Here is a 22,017-nt window from a genome sequence, read left to right on the forward strand (position 1 = left end):
AACACAACATTGTAAATCAACTATACTTCAATTTTTTTTTTTTTTTTTTGCGGTACGCGGGCCTCTCACTGTTGTGGCCTCTCCCGCTGCGGAGCACAGGCTCCGGACGTGCAGGCTCAGCGGCCATGGCTCACGGGCCCAGCCGCTCCGCGGCATGTGGGACCTTCCCGGACCGGGGCACGAACCCGCGTCCCCTGCATCGGCAGGCGGACTCTCAACCACTGCGCCACCAGGGAAGCCCAACTATACTTCAATTTTTTTAAAAGTTGCTTATTTTGAAGAACAAAAAATAAATAAATAAAATTGGCAAAAAAAGAAGTTGTTAAATATATTACAAATCACTTCATCACTGGGTCTCCAGCTTCCTCATCTGTAAAACAAAGAAACCTGACTAGAAATCTCTACCTTTTGTAATTACAATAGTTCAAATATCCAATCCTAAAATTATTTAGGTCCTCTTTTTTCCTAAGCATTGCCCTAACACATTTAATCTCTACAGGAGAAATTCTGACTCTTAAAGGCATGATTTCATGCTGTTTCCTCATTTCTAAATTTTCTTAATTTTCATGATAACATTCTACATTTGAGTTTGAGTTTTCAATTAATATGGTACTGCAGGAATTCCTCTTTGAAGCAAAGCTGTTCTCTAGATTCGTCACTGGAAGAGCTAGAAGGCTGATATTGGCCTGCTGACCATATCCATGTCAGATCTTGTTAACCGCCCTTGTTTTTATCAGCTGGGGAGCAGCGCTTACCACCTCCTTCTTGTCTTCCTGGAAGTGTACATCCACAAACATTTTTCCAACAACATAAGGGAGCGTACTTTCAATAAAGTTGACACACTTGTCCCACTGAGGCAACAAAGTTGTGGTACCCTGGATTACCTGTGGGAGATAATTGATCCAGACTGAGCTTCACTTGGATAAAACCAACGACTGAAAAAAAGTTCAAACAACCTGAAGGAAACTGTCTACAAAACACTGCAGGCCCCAACGCAAATATATGTGTCAGATAGTACACCAAAGGTAAAATCGGATGAAGAAAAATATTCTGCTTGTCCCATTATATTTAAAACTAAGTGAAAATATTTTAAGAGTGGATAATAATGTATTCCTCCTTTCCTTCCAATTCTCCCCATTAAACAAAGGATTTGGACAATAGCATAGCTTTTCTGCAGTTAACAGGGATGAAAGGGGATGCTGTCCAAGTGTCCAGATGGTAGTTAACATCTACTGAGAACTAAAGTTCCACCAAGAAAGGTCTAACATCAGTAGGTGATCAAAGCTCCTGCCCAGTGAGGGTTTCCTTGCTCTGGGAAGTACATTCACAAGACAGACCAGGAAAATATGCCCACCATGAACAACCCAGGAAGCATATTTACATCGTGTCATAACAGAACACACTGGTGACCAAGTAAAAAATAGATGTAAATGTTTTTCTCATCTGTCCCAATTAAACCATTTCAAGAAAACACTTACAAACAAGTAAGGAAGCTCCAAAGCAGGACTTGGAGGGCTCAAAGGTTTACTCTTGGGGGATGAAAGCAAAGAAATAAATATCATTTAAACTGCCCTTGCAGGTTGGGAGTTTGGAGCACTCAAAATGCAAAGTGAAGGCAGACAGCAAGGGACGGAGGCTCTGAGAATGGTGGCAGGAGGCATCCCTTGAACGATGTTAGATCCAGGTTGTTGGTTCAGAGCAAATGGGATTAACAATGAAGTTCATCTATTCTTCCTCTACTTACTGATAACACAACCACTCTCAGAGGTAAGGAATGAATGAATCTATTTTTAAAACTTCTAGAGAAAGAGATCCTACAATCTTCTTTGGCAATTCAGTATTATATTTAGCACTTTATGCTCAAGAAACATCCCTTCATACCTAACCTCAAATTTTCACAAACTACTTCTTACAACTCTCTATTCTCTTCACAGTGGGGGTGGAAAGCAGCTGGGTACCATCTTTTATGTGATCCATGGGAGTTAACAATACACAGAGATACATATATATAAAATCTACCTTTTTTGTAACTTAACCCTTTGATATGACCTCAACATATATAGTTGTTTTATGATGTTCTCTATAAAGCTCAATACTCTAGTGACTTAAGGGGCAAAATGTATCCAAAATAATTGTGTTACTACTCAAGAGTAATGACCCACTAAGAACTTCTCTACTTATCACTTTCTCTAGTAACTAAAATGTCTGTTAAATGAAGTTATAGCTTACAAAATTAGCCATTACTTAACTCCAAATTGAGATAAAATTAACTTAAAACATTTTTAAAGTCACAAAATTCTTAAAATGTTAAAACAAAAAAAAGCCACAAAATCCTTAAGCCCTGTATTAGTAAGAGAATTACTCAGACAAAAGCCTCTGAAACAGAGTAACACCTATGTAAGTTAAGAGGAGAACAAGAGTGGGAGAGGAGCAAAGATCACAGAGCTGGGTGAGGAGGGGAAGAAGAAAAGTGTTTCAGGCAGTTGAGCCACTTCTCAGAGGAGACTAAACTTAGGTCTCTTTGGCCTAGTAGAATTCGGGTAAATTAAAAGACTGAAGATCAAGGTAGAGTTAAAGACAAAACTCTACCCCTAAATTAAAGATGAAACTTTACCATCTAATACTTATATCATGCATATTTTGAATATTCAGAATACTGAAAATGAAAGACAGTTACAAATATATCACTAAGAAATATTAAAATTATAACTACAATGACCCACTTAAAAACACTGAGGGAAAGGGGAATAAACTGATAAGAAGGGGAGAGCGAAAACAACATGATGGTCCCAAGTATTGCCCTCAATATATAGCCTCATCAAAGAAGAGCTTGAGTGTACCTTACTGTATGTAAGGTTTACCTCAATAAAAAGAAATAAAGCCCCCAAAAAATAGAGTTTGAGATGCAAAACTCCCTCTGTTTAAACAATTGGATTGTTTCATCCAATCCCTGAAGATGATTTTTATTGGATTGGTTAATATACAGACTGTTCCAGCATGTGAAGTTATCCAGTGATGTAACATTGCAATCTTCTTAAAACGTACCCGTGAGAATTCCAGCCACCTATACTGAAAGCGCCTGCTTAGGTTTGGAATTCTGGAATAAACCATCCTCCACACCAAATAGTTGGCAACGGTCCTGTTAACAGAAAGAGAAGCACATTTGTTGTGTTGAATTTGATATGTGATGCTCTGCAGAACACCCTGGGAAAATCTGTTGGCAAAGCTCCATGGAGGGACCTCTTGCTCATACAAAACTGCAGAACTTTCACTTGAGAAATGACATAAGATGATACAGTGTCAATAAGCTCAACCAAAACTGGCTTCCTTTTCACCACCTAATACAGATAGATGATATGAAAATTCCAGCCCCAGGCCTCAGCGTGAACATTTTGCTTTCCCACTCAGGACATGGAGTCCACTGTTACCCAGCCTTTCATGTCTAGAAATTGTCAAGAACTTCCAATTATTAAGTGACTTGATAAAATGAAGATGAATTCTTACCTTTTGGAAACAAAATGCAATATATTGGCTAATACCAATTATCTAGATATGCACCCTGGTTGCAGAACTACTAGATGTGGGAGTTTGGGCAAGTCACTTAAGCTTGCTGATTTTATCTTTGCCATACAATGAGAATGATCCCTACCTTATAGGGCTACTGTGAAGTTAAAATAAGTAACAAAATGTTTGACAGAGTAAATTCTAGTTTTCATTGCTGTTCACTTCCAAACATATGAACAACCCCATACACTCATGTAATGTCCATAATACATATTTTTAAAAACCCGTTACATTTTCTTAAGTGTTGCCGTTTTATGTGCCCTGACCTTAGAAGGATGTGTGATCTGAGTTAATTTCTAACTCAATAGTGATGATGAATTTTTAATGACCCATCCCCTCCCAGCTGTGCCATTACCATGGTGACTAATAACACACATTCCTGAGATGGCTCTCGGTCAGCCAGCCATGTGAGAGCAGTGTGACATGATGAAGGCAACTGGCCCTTCAAGAACAACCCACACTCTCATTTGCATGGCACCCTAACCCAGTGGACATGCACTCTTAGCAATTCAATTTATTTCAGCATATACACCCAATATATGTATAGTCATTTTAATTTATACAGAGATATACTAATGGACTAACATATCAGGAATGTTTTTCACAAATATAGAAATAGACATTTTGAAAGATAAAATGAAATAAAGATATTTTCCGAAGTCCTTAGTTAATCCTTCAAACACTTTTAGTTAATTCTTCAAGACACATTATCCATACAGGATTAGGTTAATACAATGACAGTCAATGTAAATCAACATCTCATATGGTTGTCTTGACTATTTCAAAATATTTTGACCATATCCTTCCCGGATCTGGTTAGAACACCATTGCTTTTTACCTTGTCAGCTGGCCAACCAAGATGGCGTAACTAGAGTGGGAGAAGGGCCACTTCTGCCATTCTTTTCCCATTCACTTTGTGCTTATACTATTAGTAATAGCTTCAATTCCTGTTTCTCTACAAGAATTTTTTAAATCACTTGTCCATTTTGTGAGGATTAAACCAATAATAAAATTCATAAATCTACAGGTATATGTAAATGACCTGAGATTATTTTTAATATGTGGAATAAAGACTAACCAGTGAAGGTAACACTGTCTTGCCTCATATGTGCCATGCAGATCAAATGAAGGGTCCATGGCCATCTATATAGCAAAACTCAATATAGCCTAGTTATTTTTTCAATGGAAAGAATAAAGATATATAGAAGTTCTAAAATTTTCTTCTCAGACCCACTTCCCCTCGGAGACCACCACTCTCATCAGGAAAATCTAGCCCTTGTCCATGCTCTTTTGAGGCACTATAATAAACATGCCGTTTTAGGTCATTCCTTTGGACGTTTTGAGTTCATATCCCTAATCCTGAGCAAGACAAGAAGTGCTCACTGAGCACCTACTGCTGTCCAAGTATCGTCCCAGATGCCATGAGGAATGTAAAGAAATAGGAACTCATCACCTACATTCAGAGAACTTAAGAGTGTAGGTGGGGGACAGGGAACTTCAGATTTCAGCTTGTTCATGAAAAATGGGGTTTTTAATTGAATGGGATACACGGTAAGTACATAAGGAACCCTTCTTTCATTCACTCATTCAGCACATCCTGAGCACCCGATATGTACTAATAGTTCTAGGTGCTGGGGAGATGGACAGCTGAGAAAGCTACACCCCTGATCTCCTGGGTCTTTTAGCCAAGCAGGGAACCAGGCAAGCACAGAAATAATGATCTGGCAGACCCCAGCACCCAAAAGTGCATGCCAGGCACTGGGCTGGGGAGAGTGCACACCTCAACCTGAGGGATGTGAGTAGGCCTTGGGAGGGGGACAGGGCTCGGGCTATGAAGGCTTCAGGGTGTGAAGCAGGAACATGAACTCTGGACAGGCTGAATAATGCAGGAATAGCTTCTGTGTTGGAGGGGATGCTGAGCAGGGCCATCACTCACAGAGCTATAGGCAGAAAGGCCAGCTACAGCAGGGAACACACAGGCTGCAATTAGGGTCCGAAATCTAGATTGTTAAAGGGGCAGAGCCCAACCCTAACACAAGGTCTGTATGTTCTTCAACCTTAAAATACTGCTCTTGTGGTGTGAGAGCTGTGCTGGCTCCAGAGGTAGAGATTCAAAGGAGGTCCATGGCCAGCAGATATGCTTACGTGAATTCAAAAGCTATTCCCTCAAGGGGTCTGTGATGAGCCAGATCAATTGGGGAAGTTGTTAGGACGTGGCCTAATGCTGGCGGTAAAAGAGGCAGCACGATGCAAGTATGTTGGGGTTTTAGATTTTTCGGCGTTTCCTGCTCCCTCAAAATCACACCGCTTAAGGCATCCCATATTATCTATAACTCCCACAGCACTGCTATAGGAGAGATGTTATTGTACGCATTTTACATAAAAGGAAACTTGACGCCTAGAACCATTAGGTAATGCCTCATGATCCCATAATCAGTCGAATCACCTGGGGAGTTTTAAAAGTCCAGATGCCCAGGCCACACCAGACCAATTAAATCAGTATCTCTAGGGTGAGACCCACGATAAATATTGTTTTTAAATCCCCCCCAGCTAAGTCCAATGTGCAGCCAAGTTGGAGAATGGGTGTAATAAGCAGTGGAGGCTAGACCAGACCAAGGTGTATCTGACTCTTAAAGCCTCTGCGCTTTTCCCCATGCCACACAGTGAGGGATTAACACCTCTAGTTCCACAAAGATTTCCTGGCCAGTCACAGAGACCCCAAAACACTCTGACAACCACACTTCAAAGAAATCTGTGGGTATGAAGAAAGAACAGTGTGTGAGGCCTTCATAGGCAAGGCACGACCGAGACAATAGCACACAAAGACCTCTGAGAGCTAGAAGACGGAATTGGGGAAGCTCGCACAGTGAGGCAATGGCGCTGATGAGCTGCTCCAGCGTGCTATAAATACACTGACAGAATGCTGCGGAGCACAGCTTTGGAGTGCTAATATTACCACACCAGGAACAGATCTGACCATAATGACTGAATTACTGACACTTAATGCTCAGATGCATCAAAAAACAAAACAAAAATAAGACTCAGCAACAGTCCCTGAAAAATAACACATAATACCTTTTTTTTCAAAAAGCATTTTTAGCAGTATGGTAATTTCCCCAAATGGCAATAAATAAAGTAGAGGAAAGCAAAGCATCTCAGGAGAGAATCCACCACTAACAGAGCAGCATGAAATCATTTCCCAAAGCCTCTGACTAGGAAGATTTTTTTTTAAGAAGATTTTCCTGCCCCTTGTTTGCAATTAGTGACAGCTTACATTTGTATTGCATTTAAGAGATCATAAAGACCTTTTTTGATCCTCATGACGATGCTATGGGGTGGTTATTATTATTATTCCAATTTTCAGATAAATAAAACAAAGGTCAGAGGTCAAAGGACTTCTAAGTATGGGTCAATTCCAGGACTAACATTTGGGTCTTCAGATTCCACAGCTTGCATTTGCTCCTGAGTCAAACCACCTGAGGTAAGCCAAACAGGTACCTCTTGAAGGTTCTCAAAGCCAAAAGCTTCACCATCACCTGAGAACTTGTTAGAAAATTCCTGGGCCTCCCCCAAGATCTACTGAATCAGAAACTGTTGCCTCTTTTTTTTTTTTTTTGGATGCACTGCACGGCATGTGGGATCTTAGTTCCCCGACCAGGGATCGAACCCATGCCCACTGCAGTGGACGTGTGGAGTTTTAACCACTGGACCGCCAGGGAAGTCCAGAAACTGTTGCCTCGAAGCCAACATCCAAGTTAATGCTAGTCCCATCACCCAACATGCTCAACATCCCCCTTTTCTACTCTTCCCTACCTGGAAAATTCCTCCTTATCCTTTGGGGTTCTGCTCCTATGTCACCTCCTGCACAGTGGGCATTGGGCCATCTGGTTAACTTTTAGAAATTTTTAGGAAGTATCTTCTATGTGAGAAGTACCATGCTAGGCCTTGAAGTTACAAAAGCAATTACAGGAGTGCCCACCATCAGATGCTCACTGAGTCGTGGAGGTGAGGGAGAGGAGCAAACCAGAAAATTAGGTAAGTTCTTTGATATTTTGCTCCTGGGCACAAAGCTAGACTATATTTCCCAGCTTCTCTTGCAGTTAAATGGGTCATGTGGCTGAGTTCTGGTCAATGGACTACGGCTTGAAGTGACACATTCCACTTCTAGGCCTTCCCACAAAACCTCTTGTGCAATCCTCCACTCTCTTTCCCCATCCACTGGCTGAATGGAGAGGATTCCAAAAAGCCAGAGGAAGGCAGAACCACAAGATGGAAGGAGCCTGGGTTCCCAAGTCCCTACTTGGAGGAAAGCTGCCTTACAGGGACACCCATGTTGGACATTCCAGGAGCACAGAGTACATTTGCATTGTACAAGCCAATAAGAGTTTAGAGGTGCTTATCACAGCGACTGGTGTGTCCTGACTAATGGGAACCCAAGGGCACGTTTCCTTGACCACTCTTGTGCCACAACACAAGTGAGGAGCAAAGATGATTAGCAGCCTAAAAACCTTACTGTGCCATGCAAATAAAGTGCTATCAAAATTCTCAAGAAGCATATAGTGTTTTGAAATCTCATAAACATACACAGAATACAAGTTGTTTTTGAGGAATTGGTTGCTGAAGAGTAAACTATGTGACAGAGATTTGTTTTTTGTCTATTTAAAACTGAAGCTTCATAATATCTGCAGGTCATTTATGTTATGTACATAATGTCTGCAGTTCACTTTTCTATCTATATTTTCTTACACTATAGTTCACTATGTTTACATCTGTCTAAGTTATCATTTTGTCAAGAACCAGATTAATGTCTTCCTCCAATCATGGTCTTTCTTGGGCCCTTTATCATGACAGGTCCTGTAATTCTAAAGTGTAATCACCACCAAAGAGATTATCTAATACAGTAAACCAAGGCCCAGTCTATCCCCTGGTTGTAAATTATGCTTTTGTGGAAGTAAAATTAATACAATTTCCAAAAGTACCTACTAATTTACAACTGAAGATAACACAGACACTAGAAGAAACCAACTCACTAGGTGCTGAAGGATGCACATACAGCATGGCAAACTCCATCTTTCAACAGAAATTACCTCCACCATTGAAAATGTGCTGAGTAACTCAATAGCATAGAAGTACAAAATCATTTGGGTCATATTTTATAGTATTACGGAGCTAGGAAGTACATATGAAAAAGTTTTCTAAAGCAATGAGTCTCCCAAAAAACTAATCGTAAGATTCCTGGGATGCTTGTTAAAATACAGACTTCTGGGCCTCACCCCAGATCTACTGCATCAGCCTCTAAGGAGGAGGGCCCTTGGAATCTGTATTTTTACCAAGGGCCCAAGGTGATGCTGCTGGCATTACTGGTCCACAGACCACACTTGGAATAGCAAGGCTCTACCTCACAAAGAATCTGAAGTGAATTTATTATTTCTACTCTCCCTTTTCTGCACATTTACTTTTTTGTATGCCTTCTTCAATGAACACATATTGTTTTTATCATAAGAAAACAGCATCTTAAAATGAACAGCTCTTCAAAAGTGTCTAAGTGTTTTCGTAGGTGGGGATGGATGCTAAATTTTATTCCTAGGACTTTGGCAGGTGCCTTTTTTCCAACACAACTCCTGGTAACATAGCCTTGTCTAAGTCCAAATAAGAAAGTATGAGTATGGAGGTTCCTTAAAAAACTACAAATAGAATTACCATATGACCCAACAATCCCACTACTGGGCATATACCCTGAGAAAACCAAAATTCAAAAAGAGTCATGTACCAAAATGTTCATTACTCTTTCCTGGACATTTTTAGCATTCCCTTGTTTTGTAGTGCTAAAGGAACAAAGCAACAAATTCTAAAACATTCTTTAAGAAAAACTTGACAGTTCCTGAAGTTGTTTCATCAGTCCAATTTTTCTACAGTTCTCAGAGTGATCTTATGCCTTTTCGATACTGGTACTTTGGTTTATTGCCACAAAGTGACTTACTGGCTTAAAAGAAACCAGAAAAAAACAGCAAAAGACCGAGAATGAACTGGGGAAAAACAAAGATGTTCATATAGAAAGCTCAGAAAATAACATCATTATATGACAAGTTCCCAAAACTAATAAACAATTTAGGCTTTCAGAGAGAAAATATGGAGAAAGACCAGAAATAAGGGGCAAAAACACTGCGTATTTGTTGTCATCATAGCAAATAAATTACACCAGATGATGGTTTCGGCCCATTTGTCACAAAGGGCACCATGACCTTCCCTAAGACTCTTTTGATGTAACTTTCTTTAAAAACAGTTTTCAAAGGACATGAGAGGGAAGACCTTATAATTTAAAAGGAAAAATAAAAGTCACAGTAAAATGCACAAAAAAGCTCTTACTTCTTCCTCTCAGAGCCTAATATCCTAAACAAATCCTTAAAGTACTGAGGGACACGGACCACCACATTCTCTGAGGGGCCGATGTCTTTCAGTTCGGGGTAGAGTCTGACATCGATGACCTTCTTGATGAAGCCCAGCCAGTCAAACTGAGGAGAGAGAGAAAAACAACACAGTGAGACAACCTCTGGGGGGCAAGTATCAAGGAGAAAGGCAAATAGAGTCAGTTGAATGTATTCCATTGCTTGTGACTTCAGACCAAATAATTAAACGTTCAACTGCTCAAATCTAGAAAATAAATTCCTGATCACTGCCACCCAGACCAGACCTACTGCCTGAATGGTAAATGGAATGTGTGCTCTGTACTGTCTGTGTATGCACCACACGTGCGCGCACACACTCCCCCAGTAATGCGCACACTCGCTCCCCTGGCCTCTCCAGCACTCCCCCTGCCTCCTCCACTCTCCCCCTCCCTCTTCCTTCCTCTCCCTTCTCTCCTGGGCTCTCCCTCCTTCCTTCTTGCACTCTCCCTCCCTCCTGCGCTAGCCCTCACCTCCCTTCTCCCTGCACTCTCCCCCACTCCCTACTCATTCACTCTCCTGTCCACACAGAGAGAGATGCCCCATTACATTTCTGCTCTTCCCTCTGGCATAGCCTTTCTTACACAGAGGGAAACAAGCAGCAACAAAAAGTAACATGTGTCCCCTCTTCACAGCATCACTATCTTGACGTTCTTACCTGGCTACCCCAAAAGTCATCCCCAGTCTTCCCTTCTTTTCCTCCCTTGCCTGCCTCCACTATTGAAAAGGAAAACCAGTCACTCACTTGCCCAGCCTAGCCTGTAGGTAGGGATGGCCATGTGCCCCAATCTTACCTGATAAGAAATAAAGGGAAGACACCTGGAAAGGCTTTGGTTTTTCCTGGTAGAAGAGCTACACATGGCCCATACTGGTGCTTCCACCTTCTTCCTGCCCTGAAGGCAGATGTGACATATGCAGCTGTGGCAGCCACCTTACAACCTTGAGTCATCAAACGTGAAGTCAAAAAGCCAACACACTAAGAAGAGTGGAGCGGAAAGAAAGAACTTGGATCTTTGATGACATTGTGCAACAGCTAAGCCAACACCAACAGCCACCTATGTCTAGACTTCTGTCATGTAAGAGAACAGGCTTGAAGCTTTTAAGCCACTCTTGGAAAAGTTTTCTATTCCCTATGGCAGAAAGCATCCCGATGCACAGACAAGGGGTATTTTATGTGATGACTGACAAAGATGATGACGAGCAAGAAGACCAATGGTAGGTTTTACGAGGCAAAATTTTACACACAGGTGAAACAGAATCGCTTGTCAAATGACCAGTTAAGATACAATTTCCTGGATCATTTTCACCAACCTGGGGAATCATAGCACTCAGTTGGGAAATGTTCATTTTGTTGTACATGGCCTCACTGGTTCGGTTTTCATGTGGAATCATTATCTGTTGGAAAGAGACTTTGGTTATTTTTTTCAAATGACCCATTTCTTACTGCATGACTACTTTCTACATGTGCCAAAACATCTGCATAGTATCATAAACTTTTTCAAGATTTTGGTGTGGTGCCGAACCTGGGAGAGAAGAAAAAAAGATATCACTTCAGGCAGGATTAAGAAAATAAAAAGAAACTCTGCTGTCCTGCTCAGTGTGAAACACTGTCCTCGGTACAAAAATAACTACTCGAATCCCTCCCATCCCTATAACACGGATGGACAAAACCTGTTACTGGCTCGGGCTTGACAGCCAAACTAAGGTTGAGCAATTGAGACAAACATCCCACCTTCACCTGTGGTGTCCAGGTAATGACCTCCATAGTTCATGGACTACAGGCCACCCCTTCATCCCTAGGGGAACATTCTCACTGAAGAGCACTAGACTATCTGGACACCACTGCCACCTGTGACCATTCTGTCAACAGCTCATTCCCTCACTTCCCCTCTTCCCTCTGGTTTCTCTGGCCTTGAGATTCCCCTGGCCCCAGTGCTAGGGGTAGGGGTTCAGTTACCACCCAGACATATTGCCAAGTCTGCATCTACAGCCCTGACTCTTCACACTCCTCCATTCCCAATACTTATGCTCTTGGCCATTTTGGCAACACCAAATCTAAGCTTCTAGCCTCTGCCACGTTTAGTCTGAGAAGAGCAACAACAATCATCTCCTCAAGGGCCACCTTAATCACTCCCGTGGACAGGCAGTAGCTCCCCGTGCCCCTGAGCACATCATGATTTCGCCTTAAGACCATCCATCATCTGATTCCCTCGCATTAAACTTGCCACCTTCCAACTCACACGGGACTCTCCTACCCTTGCACCCCCATCCATCAACACCACCCTCATGGTCTGAACCGTAATTCAACACTTTGCCTATGATTCGTTTTCTTTTTCAAGTCTTTCCAATTAAACTCCATTTGGGGGCTTCCCCAGTGGCGCACTGGTTAAGAATGCCAATGCAGGGGACACGGGTTCGAGCCCTGGTCCGGGAAGATCCCACATGCCACGGAGCAACTAAGCCTGTGAGCCACAACTACTGAGCCCGTGAGCCACAACTACTGAAGCCCGTATGTTGCATCCTCTGCAACAAGAGAAGCCACCGCAATGAGAAGCCCACGCACAACGAAGAGAAGTCCCCGCTCGCCTCAACTAGAGAAAGCCTGCGTGCAGCAACGAAGACCCAACACCGCCAAAAATAAATAAATTTTAAAAAAACAAAAAGCAAAACAAACTCCACTTGGCTCTAATCCCAAGGGCCACACCATCAACAAGACCTCCCCTTATGCACACATCCCTAGCCGGGAATGGCTGAATGCACACTTCCATGGCTGTGTTTACAAGAACTTTTTTTTTTGGCGGGGGGGCTTGACTACGTTGTCCTGTCTCCCCAGCTTTAGAAGTTTCCCTAGGATGACATGCCCCACTAATATTTGAAGGTCCCTAGTGACCTGAGATGTAAGAGACATATATAAGCATTACCGGCTGGCCAAAAACCCACACACCATGGATTTGTCAAGACAAAATCACAGAAGGCTGAGCGGCAGATACCTACCCCTCTTTTCTAAATGCTTCGGTGTCCTCAGCTTCTCTCTCCTCACCCGCCACAGGAGAGACTTCCTATAACTCACAAGCACTCTCCTGGCTCTATTGATTAATAAATCATTGCCTCAGAGAAAGTTCACACTCCCCCTCCCTCTACTCAGCCTTGCAGGCCCAGGCTGCAGCCCTTTGACCTCAGAGCTGTTTTCAGCTCTCTGCCAGCTACTCTCCCACCGCATGGATTTGTCACGTCATTTAACCTCTTGATAATTCCCAGTCTTGCCTCAGCCCAGCTGTTTTTAGTTCCCTTTTTGGTCCAGATCCCTGGCTCAAGGCAAGGCCTTTCCCGCTGTATCAGAGCTTCGGTCCAAATTAGATTGCTGGGTCTCCTCTTTGCCTGGGAAGGGAATCCAGATGGCCTCTAGACTGGTTCACAGGCATAGTCTTTGACTCCAGAACATCTGCAGCAGTCTTTGCACTCTTCAAAGGTGACATGCAGGGATGAACTTTTTGCTCTGCAACTAGGGGTCTACAGGAAGATACACAAGTACACCACGGCAGCCAAGAGGCCAATTCCTCCTGACCCTATCAGCCTACTCCTCACTTCAACACCCCACCGCACCTTGCCAAACACAAAACCAAGCAACACTTGGACTCCCACGCACTTCAGGATTTTTACCAACTTCTGTTATAGAAGACTACCAACCTATATGCAACCACTTCTTGACAAAAGTATCATTTTTTTCACTACAGTGTATCTCCACAAGCAAATTTCACCATATTTGTTCCCTCCGGTCCTGGGAATGTATAGAGATTTTATTCTTTGTTCTTCTAGAAAAGTTATTCTTTGAACAAAGCTAACCATTTAGGATTTCTGATTATTCTCCCTCAAGTTTGTTCTTGTACCTTTTTGCCTCCACCATGAGCCTGAAAAAATTTAAAAGGTGACTTACATAGAACACAGCATATGACACAATGACATTCATTAGAGTGGGGCAAGAAAAGAATGAAAACCAGGGGTAGGTACAAAGTAGCACTAGAAAGGAAGCTAATAAATGCTTACCAGCCTGCTCTATACACTTTCTACATCAAACTATGTGTCCAGTATGGGTGCATAGACTTCCCAAAGCCCCTATCTTAGATCAGATTGACTTCTGAGTAGGAATGGTGTAAAGAGTAGACTAGACTAAAAATAACGTTCCACTCAAGCCAAATCAATAACGATTTATCAAATATATATTCTTCAGTTGAGACCAAACAGGAGTTCCTCTAGGAAAACATAGAGCCTCTCCCTGCTGCTATTCTTTGGCCACAGCTGAGCAGCATGTGGACACTGAATGGGCTTCAAGCAGAGAGGTAGAAGGAATGAAGAGCTCTTCTTTCTGTCACGGTTTTTCTTCCTGTTACTTCCCAGAGGGGGATGCTATAGGTTCTACCTTGAACCCAAAGAACAATGCCACAGAATGATTTTTTAAAATATATTTTCATTCAAGATATATTGCCTTTAAAATAAAAAGAAAAAAAACAGATTTTAGATTAAGATTTACCTCAGCTATCTTAATCTCCAACCTAAGCACCGACTTCATGTCATGCTCTGCTCGGGAGCTATTAGCTCCCAAAAGCACGGCAGTATCCACCATGAACTTGTAAAGGGCGTCCCGATACTGTAAGAGATAAAGAAGCAAGTGACCATGACATCAGCCTATTAGGAAGTATATTTCAAGGACACGGAAGAGCAGAAACAGCAAGTGGAAATAAATGCCCTTCATTTTCACTCTGTACTCGAAGTATGGTACAGGCATCGTGCAATACCAACCACCCACCTACCACCTTGGGACAAAGAAGAATGATGGCTACTTGGGTACTGTTTCCATGAGACAGAAATGTCTGGCCACCAAGGATCAAGATAATTAGTTTGCTGGCAACTAGCGATATTATGGATACAAGAAACATCTACAAATGAGCCCAGGACAGAAAGTTAAAGGTCAGACTCCTCTTTCCAGGCAAGTGACACTTTAATAAAATAATGGGAAAGAACTGTCGCTAAAAGCAGGAGGCATGATCCATGAAGACTAATGAGAACTGTGATTTATTCTCTTCCAGCTCAATTTACCCACCTCCACACTGAAAACAAAAGACCAGTGACCGAAGCCCTATGTCTTTTCAGTTTTGAACGGTTTTTACAGAGTTCTCCTCACTAGCCCAGGGAAGAAAGAAGGGAAAGAAGAGAAGAATGATGAAAAGAAACCTAGCAAATATAGAATTTCCTCCCTGCATGTTCATAAACCCATTTTCAGGCTATTCACATACTATTGGAGACTGGGAGCTTACTTTGTGGGAACTAAGGAATCTTGTTGAGGGGTCACCTCTCCTTCCAGATATATTTGTGAGAACTCAATACACCGGGTATTAAACTGTTTCATAGTTATGCTATGGGAATAAGATTTCCTAATGTAACCTTGATTTTGCATAGCAAAATGATGTTTATGACCTCGAGACCTGCATGGTGCTTAGCATACAGCAGGCCCTTAATAATTATTTGTTGAATCAGTAAGCAAGATTCACAAATAGTCTTAGTTAGAAATGTTTTGCAAATCCCAGTTCAATTCCAAAAATATTTATTCAATCAATACATATGCACGATATCTTGCTAGGCCTTCTGTGCACATGGGAGGTACAGACGAAAATTTAAATAATACTTGAGTCTGGTTCTCAGTGTGACCCTGTGAGGGAGATAAACACATCATTACTAACTGTAACACTAGCAAGACCAAAATGAGGTCCTTAATAAAGCTGCTAAGTGCTTAGAAACTCAAGAACTGGAAAATTCCAGCCTCAAGAAACCGGGGACATAGCAGTTAAAGGAGACTGGTTCAGAAGCGCTGAGGAGTCCTCCTGTGAGGTGTGCAAGCTGCTTTGTTGGGGGAAGAATAAAAATAGGTGAGACAGGGCTTCCCTGGTGGCGCAGTGGTTGAGAGTCCACCTGCCAGTGCAGGGGACACGGGTTCGTGCCCCGGTCAGGGAAGATCCCACATGCCGCGGAGCGGCTGGGCCCGTGAGCCATGGCCACTGAGCCTGCGCGTCCAGAGCCTGTGCTCCGCAACGGGAGAGGCCACAACAGTGAGAGGCCCGCATACCACAAAAAAAAAAAAAAATAGGTGAGACAGCAAAGGTGGTTTGGGACCAGGCCATGAAGAGGCCTTGAACTCCCTCCCTCTGCGGAATTTAGAGTCTAGCTTGTGAGCAGAAGCACTCTGTGAGCTGTACTTTGAGAAGAGAACTTGTCAAGTGGTGGTGCTAAGGAGGCAATGGAATGAGGGGAGGATGGAACAGCTAAATAAAAGGAGACTTAACAGGGGTCTGCCCTAGGGCAGTAAGGACAGAAAGGAGGGACTAGGTGGAAGAGATACTTTGAAGGCAGAGTCTACAGGACTGATTGGTTACAGGACAGGGACAAGATTTCAAGCACGGCTGCTTGTAGGGTGGTGACCCCAGCAGAAACAGAGGTTCCCCAGATTGGCAAAAGTTCATTCTGTCCACTTTCAAGAAGGAAAACTCGCCAACCTTCTTCCATGAGTGTCCTCAGCCAGAAAGGTGCCTAGGATCTCGGCTAGCTTCCTGCCCCCCAGAGCCTCCTAGATATAGGCTTTCCTATCAGCAAAGGAGCAGGGACTTCCACTGTGAGCCAGCACTTCCCTGTCGAAGTTCCTGCCTTCTCAGGCTAGGCCAGAAACCCGAGCACTCCCTGGTCAAGGTTCCCCTGGGTCTGAGGCTCCTTTGGAAGCTCAACAGAGGTTCCAAAATGAATTGAAAGTATTAGGAATGAACCAGCTCTAATCCAACCTCCAGGAAACTCCTAGGTCTCCAAGCCAACCCAAGAAGTCAGACCAGATTGATCCCATCTAGTTCTCATTAACCTTAAATTAACCTGGGGCACCAGTTAAAAAAAGATTCCTGGGCCTCACTTCAAGTCTACTAAATCGGACTTTCCATTGCTGAGGCCCAAGAATGGACATTTAATAGAAGCTTCCCAGGTGGTTCTCAGCAGTACAATTTGGGAACCACTGGTCGACCGGGTGTCCACGCCCATGCTGCTGCAATATACTGTGAGCTCTCTGCACTTCTGAGGCATGGCTGCAAGCTCATTCTTTGGTTACTCAACTTGGGTGTGCTGTCTTCCCAGCTTGATCATGAGGGCACTGAGCACAGGGGCTCATACAGCCTTCATTTTCAGACTTCCAGAAAACAGGGAGTGTCATTTATCTGCCGAAATGAAAGGCCTTTGCTTCCTACATTGGGAATATGGTCATCAAACACCCACACTGCTCAATTCTAGTAAAGAGTTGGGAATGTGAGAACAATTTATGAACCCAAAAATGCCTGACAAGATACAGAGTTGAATGAGTAAAACTTACAGACTTGGCTTCTGTGCTATTATCAAGGTAGTCTTCCCTCACGGCTAGGGAGAGCGCTGCTTGGTCCAGCTGTTGAAACAAAAAACAAAGCATCTGCTTGCACTGTAAATTCTTAGGTACCATGTTATTAACAAGAGTCATGAGATCTGCATACCAGCCATTATTTAGAGCATGTGTTACTGTTACAAAAACAATTCAATGCAATCAGAGCTACATGCAAGTAGGCACTTCAGCAATGACTGTTATAAAGTATCAGAGACCTGCCCCTCCTCCCCTGATTCATGGTTTCTAACCCTTTTGAGTTTCTAACAATACTGAATAGCATCAAAGCTATAATATTTGAGTTGGAATAGGTCTTAGAGATTATCTGACTTTCCCCCTTATTTGGTGGGTGGAGAAACGAAATCCAAAGAAGTCATGTGACTTCCCCAAGGTAACACAGTTGGGCAGAGCTCAGAGGAGAATCATTGTCTTCCACCACCAGATCCACTATTCTTCTCACTGCAGTATTTTGCAAAATGCCAATCCACGTCAAGCTGATTAACCAGACTGTTCACCTCCCTCTCCCTAAAATACTGTATTGCACCATTTTGGGGGGGGGAAGGAATCAATAATAATTTTGTTTTGAGAAATCTTTGCAAACTTTAGAACCCTCTCTGGAAAGTTTAAGATAGGTGATAAAAATACAAACAATAATCAGACAACTAAATATCTAGAATTATTATTATAGAAAAGTATAGCATAATTTCTTGAATTAAAACTTGCAGCACTGGGACTTTGCTGGTGGTCCAGTGGTAGAGAATTCTCCCTCCAATGCAGGGGACGTGGGTTTGATCCCTGGTCAGGGGACTAAGATCCCACATGCTGCGGGGCAGCTAAGCCCATGCGCCACAACTACTGAGTTCGCACGCCTCAATGAGAGAGCCCGCGTGCTGCAAACTACAGAGCCCAAGTGCCCTGGAGCCTGAGCGCCACAACTAGAGAGAGAAAACCCACATGCCACAACAAGAGAAGCCCTCACCACAACAAAAGATCCCGCATGCCGCAACAAAGATCCTGCGTGCCACAACTAAGACCTGATACAGCCAAAAAATTAAAGAAAATAAATATTTTTAAAAATTAAAAAAAAAACTTTCAGCACCTTAAAAGCGATCAAAGGGAAGAATACAGTCTTTTCAGAAAATGAGCTACAACAATCAGACATCCATCTGCCAAAAAAAAATGAATCTCAACCCACACCTCACAACTTGTACAAAAATTAATTCAAAATGGATCATAGACCTACATGTAAAAACTAACACTATAAAACTTCTAGGAGAAAACAGGGGAAAATCTTTGACCTGGGGTTAGAAAAAGAGTTCTTAGACACCAAAAGCAGATCCATAAAAGAAAAAATAAATTGGACTTCATCATCATTAAATATTTTTGCTCTGTGAAAGACATTGTTAAGAGAATGAAAAAGACAAGCTACAGACAGGGAGAAAAATTTGAAAATCACATATATGACAAAGGACTTGTATCTAGCATATATAAAGAGTCCCCACAACTCAATAAGAAAACAAACAACCCAATTTAAAACTGGACAAAAGATCTGAACAAACACTTCACCAAAAAAAATATTCAAATGGAAAATAAATTAATGAAAAGATGCTGAACATCACTAGTCATTAGCAAAATGTAAACTAAACCCACAATGGAACACCACTATACATGTACTAGGATGGCAAAAAAAACAACAAAAAAAACTTATAATGCCAAGTGCTGGTGAGGATGTAGAAAAACTAGATCATTCACACACTGTTGTTGGGAATGCAACATGACAGAGCCACTTTGGAAATTGGTTTGACGGTTTCTTGTAAAATTGAACATACACCTACATGTGACCCAGCAATCTCACTTCCTAGCTATTTACCCAAGAGAAATGCAACTTATGCTCATGCAAAAACCTGCATGTAACTTTATTCATTATTGCCCCAAACTAGAAACAACCCAAATGTTCTTCAACTGGCAAATGGATAAACTGTGATACACAATGGACTACTACTCACTCATAAAAAGGAATGAACTACTGATACATGCAACAGCATGGGCAAATTTTAATCACATTCCAAAAGAGGCAAAACTGTAGGGATGGAGAACAGGGCTTGGGGATGGGGAGAGTGGATGACTACAAAGGGGCAACACGAGGTAAATTTTGAGGGAGCGATGGGACTATTCTCTTTCCTATGGTGGTGATTACATGACTCCATGCATTTGTAAAAACTTACAGACTTGTGCTTCACAAAAAGTGAATTTAAAAAATAGTGAACTTAACTGTATATAAATTTTTAAATAAAAAATGTTTAAGTTCCAGAACCTTCTCTATGGTTCTCTATGGAACCTTCTCCATGGTTCTTCTCTATGGTTCTCTATGGTTGTTCTTTCTGTTTTCTTGAGTATCAGCAACTGCCCAAAAACTGAATAAAACTGAATGCAACAGCAGATTTTCGACCTTAAATCTTATTCACACATTTAAAAAGTTAAGTAAGTGGGGGAAAAAGATGTTTTCATAACATCCATCTTGCCTGGGTGTATTGCTAAAAACCTCAAATTACTGTGTTCAATCTTCTTCACTAATTGGCCCTAAACAACCAAATCACAAGCCAGCCTGGCTTCATCCTATTCCAATTCCCAATATACCACCATTTCTTCCAAAAATTAAGTAAGCCAGGAACATGAAACATAATATTATGATTAAGATGATTTGGGTTTCAACTAGATTTAGACCACTTGGAGAATTTTTTGAGCTTCAGTCTCAAAGGAAAGGAAACTGTGTAGACAATATCAAGAAAGCCAAAGCTTCCCTCTGATGAAATGAAGTTAAATCCACTTATTGTAAAAGTTTAGATGATTCAAGTGAAGTTACCGGACCTGTTTTAAACTTTCAGATTGCTACAGTTTCTAGGGAACATCTTAAATACACCAAACAGATTGAATAAGGTTAGTCAACTAAATCTCATCAGAACCAGATAAACTCTTGAGGCAAAAGACTTTCTCAAGAGGCCAATATTAGGACACTATGTTGTCTGAGGTTTTTCAATCCTTGCATTTATAAGTGATCTTAATATTGCAAGTAGAAAGTATAATATATATTTAGGAACTCTAACACATTGAACAGAAATACGAATTTTTTCTCTGACTGCAATACACCACAGGTTAGGAAACAAAACAGTAATACAAAAAGAAACATCTCACACAGTATGACGCAAGAAAAGGACAAAAAAGCTAGCAACAACTTCATTTCCAAGACAGTCTCTCCTTATCATCCTTACGGATTTTGCTAAGAGTCACACAAATGCAGGCGCTGGGTGATGATCACTTCAAGTCACTGTTCCGGTAACATATACTGAGACAACCCTGGCCTTCCGAACACTCTTTCAGGACCACATATATTCAAAAGTCTTTTATTGTCCTTTAAATCCTCATTCTTGGTATCTCCTTACACAAAAAAAACGAAACACATGTAGTGAGATATGATGGGAGGCATTAATCTGTTGTTTCCTGTATTTGTGTATTTCCCTTCTCCCATTTAAGTCTGTGGCAAATCCTGTGCCATCTTGCCACAGGGGAACTTTACAGAGGACCACTGTGTGGGTTTGAGCAACCCCTGCTTGCCAAACTGCATTTCTTGGCATGGGAATACATGTGCCCATTGGAAAGGCACCCAAAGGCACCGCCTGCTCACCTAGTAGTATGCCTACAGAGCTGTGCCTTCCCAAAGGAGTCATTTTTCTTATCCCCATGGGTTTGTGGGATTACAAAACCCAAGAACATTGAGGAAAATAGAATGTGATGGAAAAGGAAGTCTAAATACACTGAGGGAGAAGAGTTTGGGGGTAAGAGAGAGTTCTTCCAGAGCAAAAACAGAATCTAGGCAGCCAAAGAAGTCAAAGTTTCTCACGAGCAGAAGGACTCATCAATGCCCCTAGAAATGTCAGGATTTGAGAGGGAGTTGGGAGGCCCAGGGCCCCAGCAGAGGAGAGGAACACTTGAAGTGGCTACATGGGCTGGGATGGCAGGTTTCTTTTCAGAAACACATAACTGATGATCAGAGGGTCTCCCAATACCCTAGGAGAAGGCTGAGAAATAAAGTAGCCGGGAAGTGGGGAAGGGCCTAGACTGGTTCAGTTTCCAACTAAAAGGTGGGGGTGGGACCTCAGAGTCAGACATGAGACTGACTGACTAAAGAAAATGGCTATTTCTCACACATCTGAACTTGAGATCTGAGACACATGTTTGGCACAGAAATTGAAGACAAACATTCCCCACATGGTTCTGACCAGTTGCCTAGTCATGCTTTAAGAGAAAGGTACCTTTTGTCACGTGCTACTGTGTACCAGCATCTATCCTGTAAATTGTCACCAAATTCATCCTATTTAAATCTCACAGCAACAGTGAAAAGTAAATTCTAATTCACCCTTCATTCCACATGGGGACAATGAAACTGGGAGAAGTGAAACAATCTGCACACACATTCAGTGAGTAAGTCACAAAGCCAAACCTCAAACCTCAATCTCTTTAACACCAAAGCATACTCTTTTCTCCACCATGGCAGTGGTTTTCAAACTATGTTCC

General features: G+C 42.0%; 1 protein-coding gene across 1 annotated transcript in view; it reads right to left on the reverse strand.

Annotated features, from left to right (window-relative positions):
• PHEX (phosphate regulating endopeptidase X-linked) overlaps window positions 1–22,017 on the reverse strand; it is a 188,569-nt gene that overhangs the window by 122,236 nt on the left and 44,316 nt on the right. Inside the window, exons 6-11 of the mRNA XM_024739450.1 lie at window positions 17,404–17,472; window positions 14,536–14,652; window positions 11,319–11,402; window positions 9,931–10,076; window positions 3,046–3,139; window positions 756–884 (exon numbers count right to left, since the gene is read on the reverse strand). Of these exons, the coding sequence (XP_024595218.1) occupies window positions 756–884; window positions 3,046–3,139; window positions 9,931–10,076; window positions 11,319–11,402; window positions 14,536–14,652; window positions 17,404–17,472 (639 nt within the window). The remainder of the gene's footprint in view (window positions 1–755; window positions 885–3,045; window positions 3,140–9,930; window positions 10,077–11,318; window positions 11,403–14,535; window positions 14,653–17,403; window positions 17,473–22,017) is intronic.

This window comes from Neophocaena asiaeorientalis, unplaced genomic scaffold, assembly GCF_003031525.2.
Source record: "Neophocaena asiaeorientalis asiaeorientalis breed wild unplaced genomic scaffold, Neophocaena_asiaeorientalis_V1.1 scaffold194, whole genome shotgun sequence".
Lineage (NCBI taxonomy): Eukaryota > Metazoa > Chordata > Mammalia > Artiodactyla > Phocoenidae > Neophocaena > Neophocaena asiaeorientalis.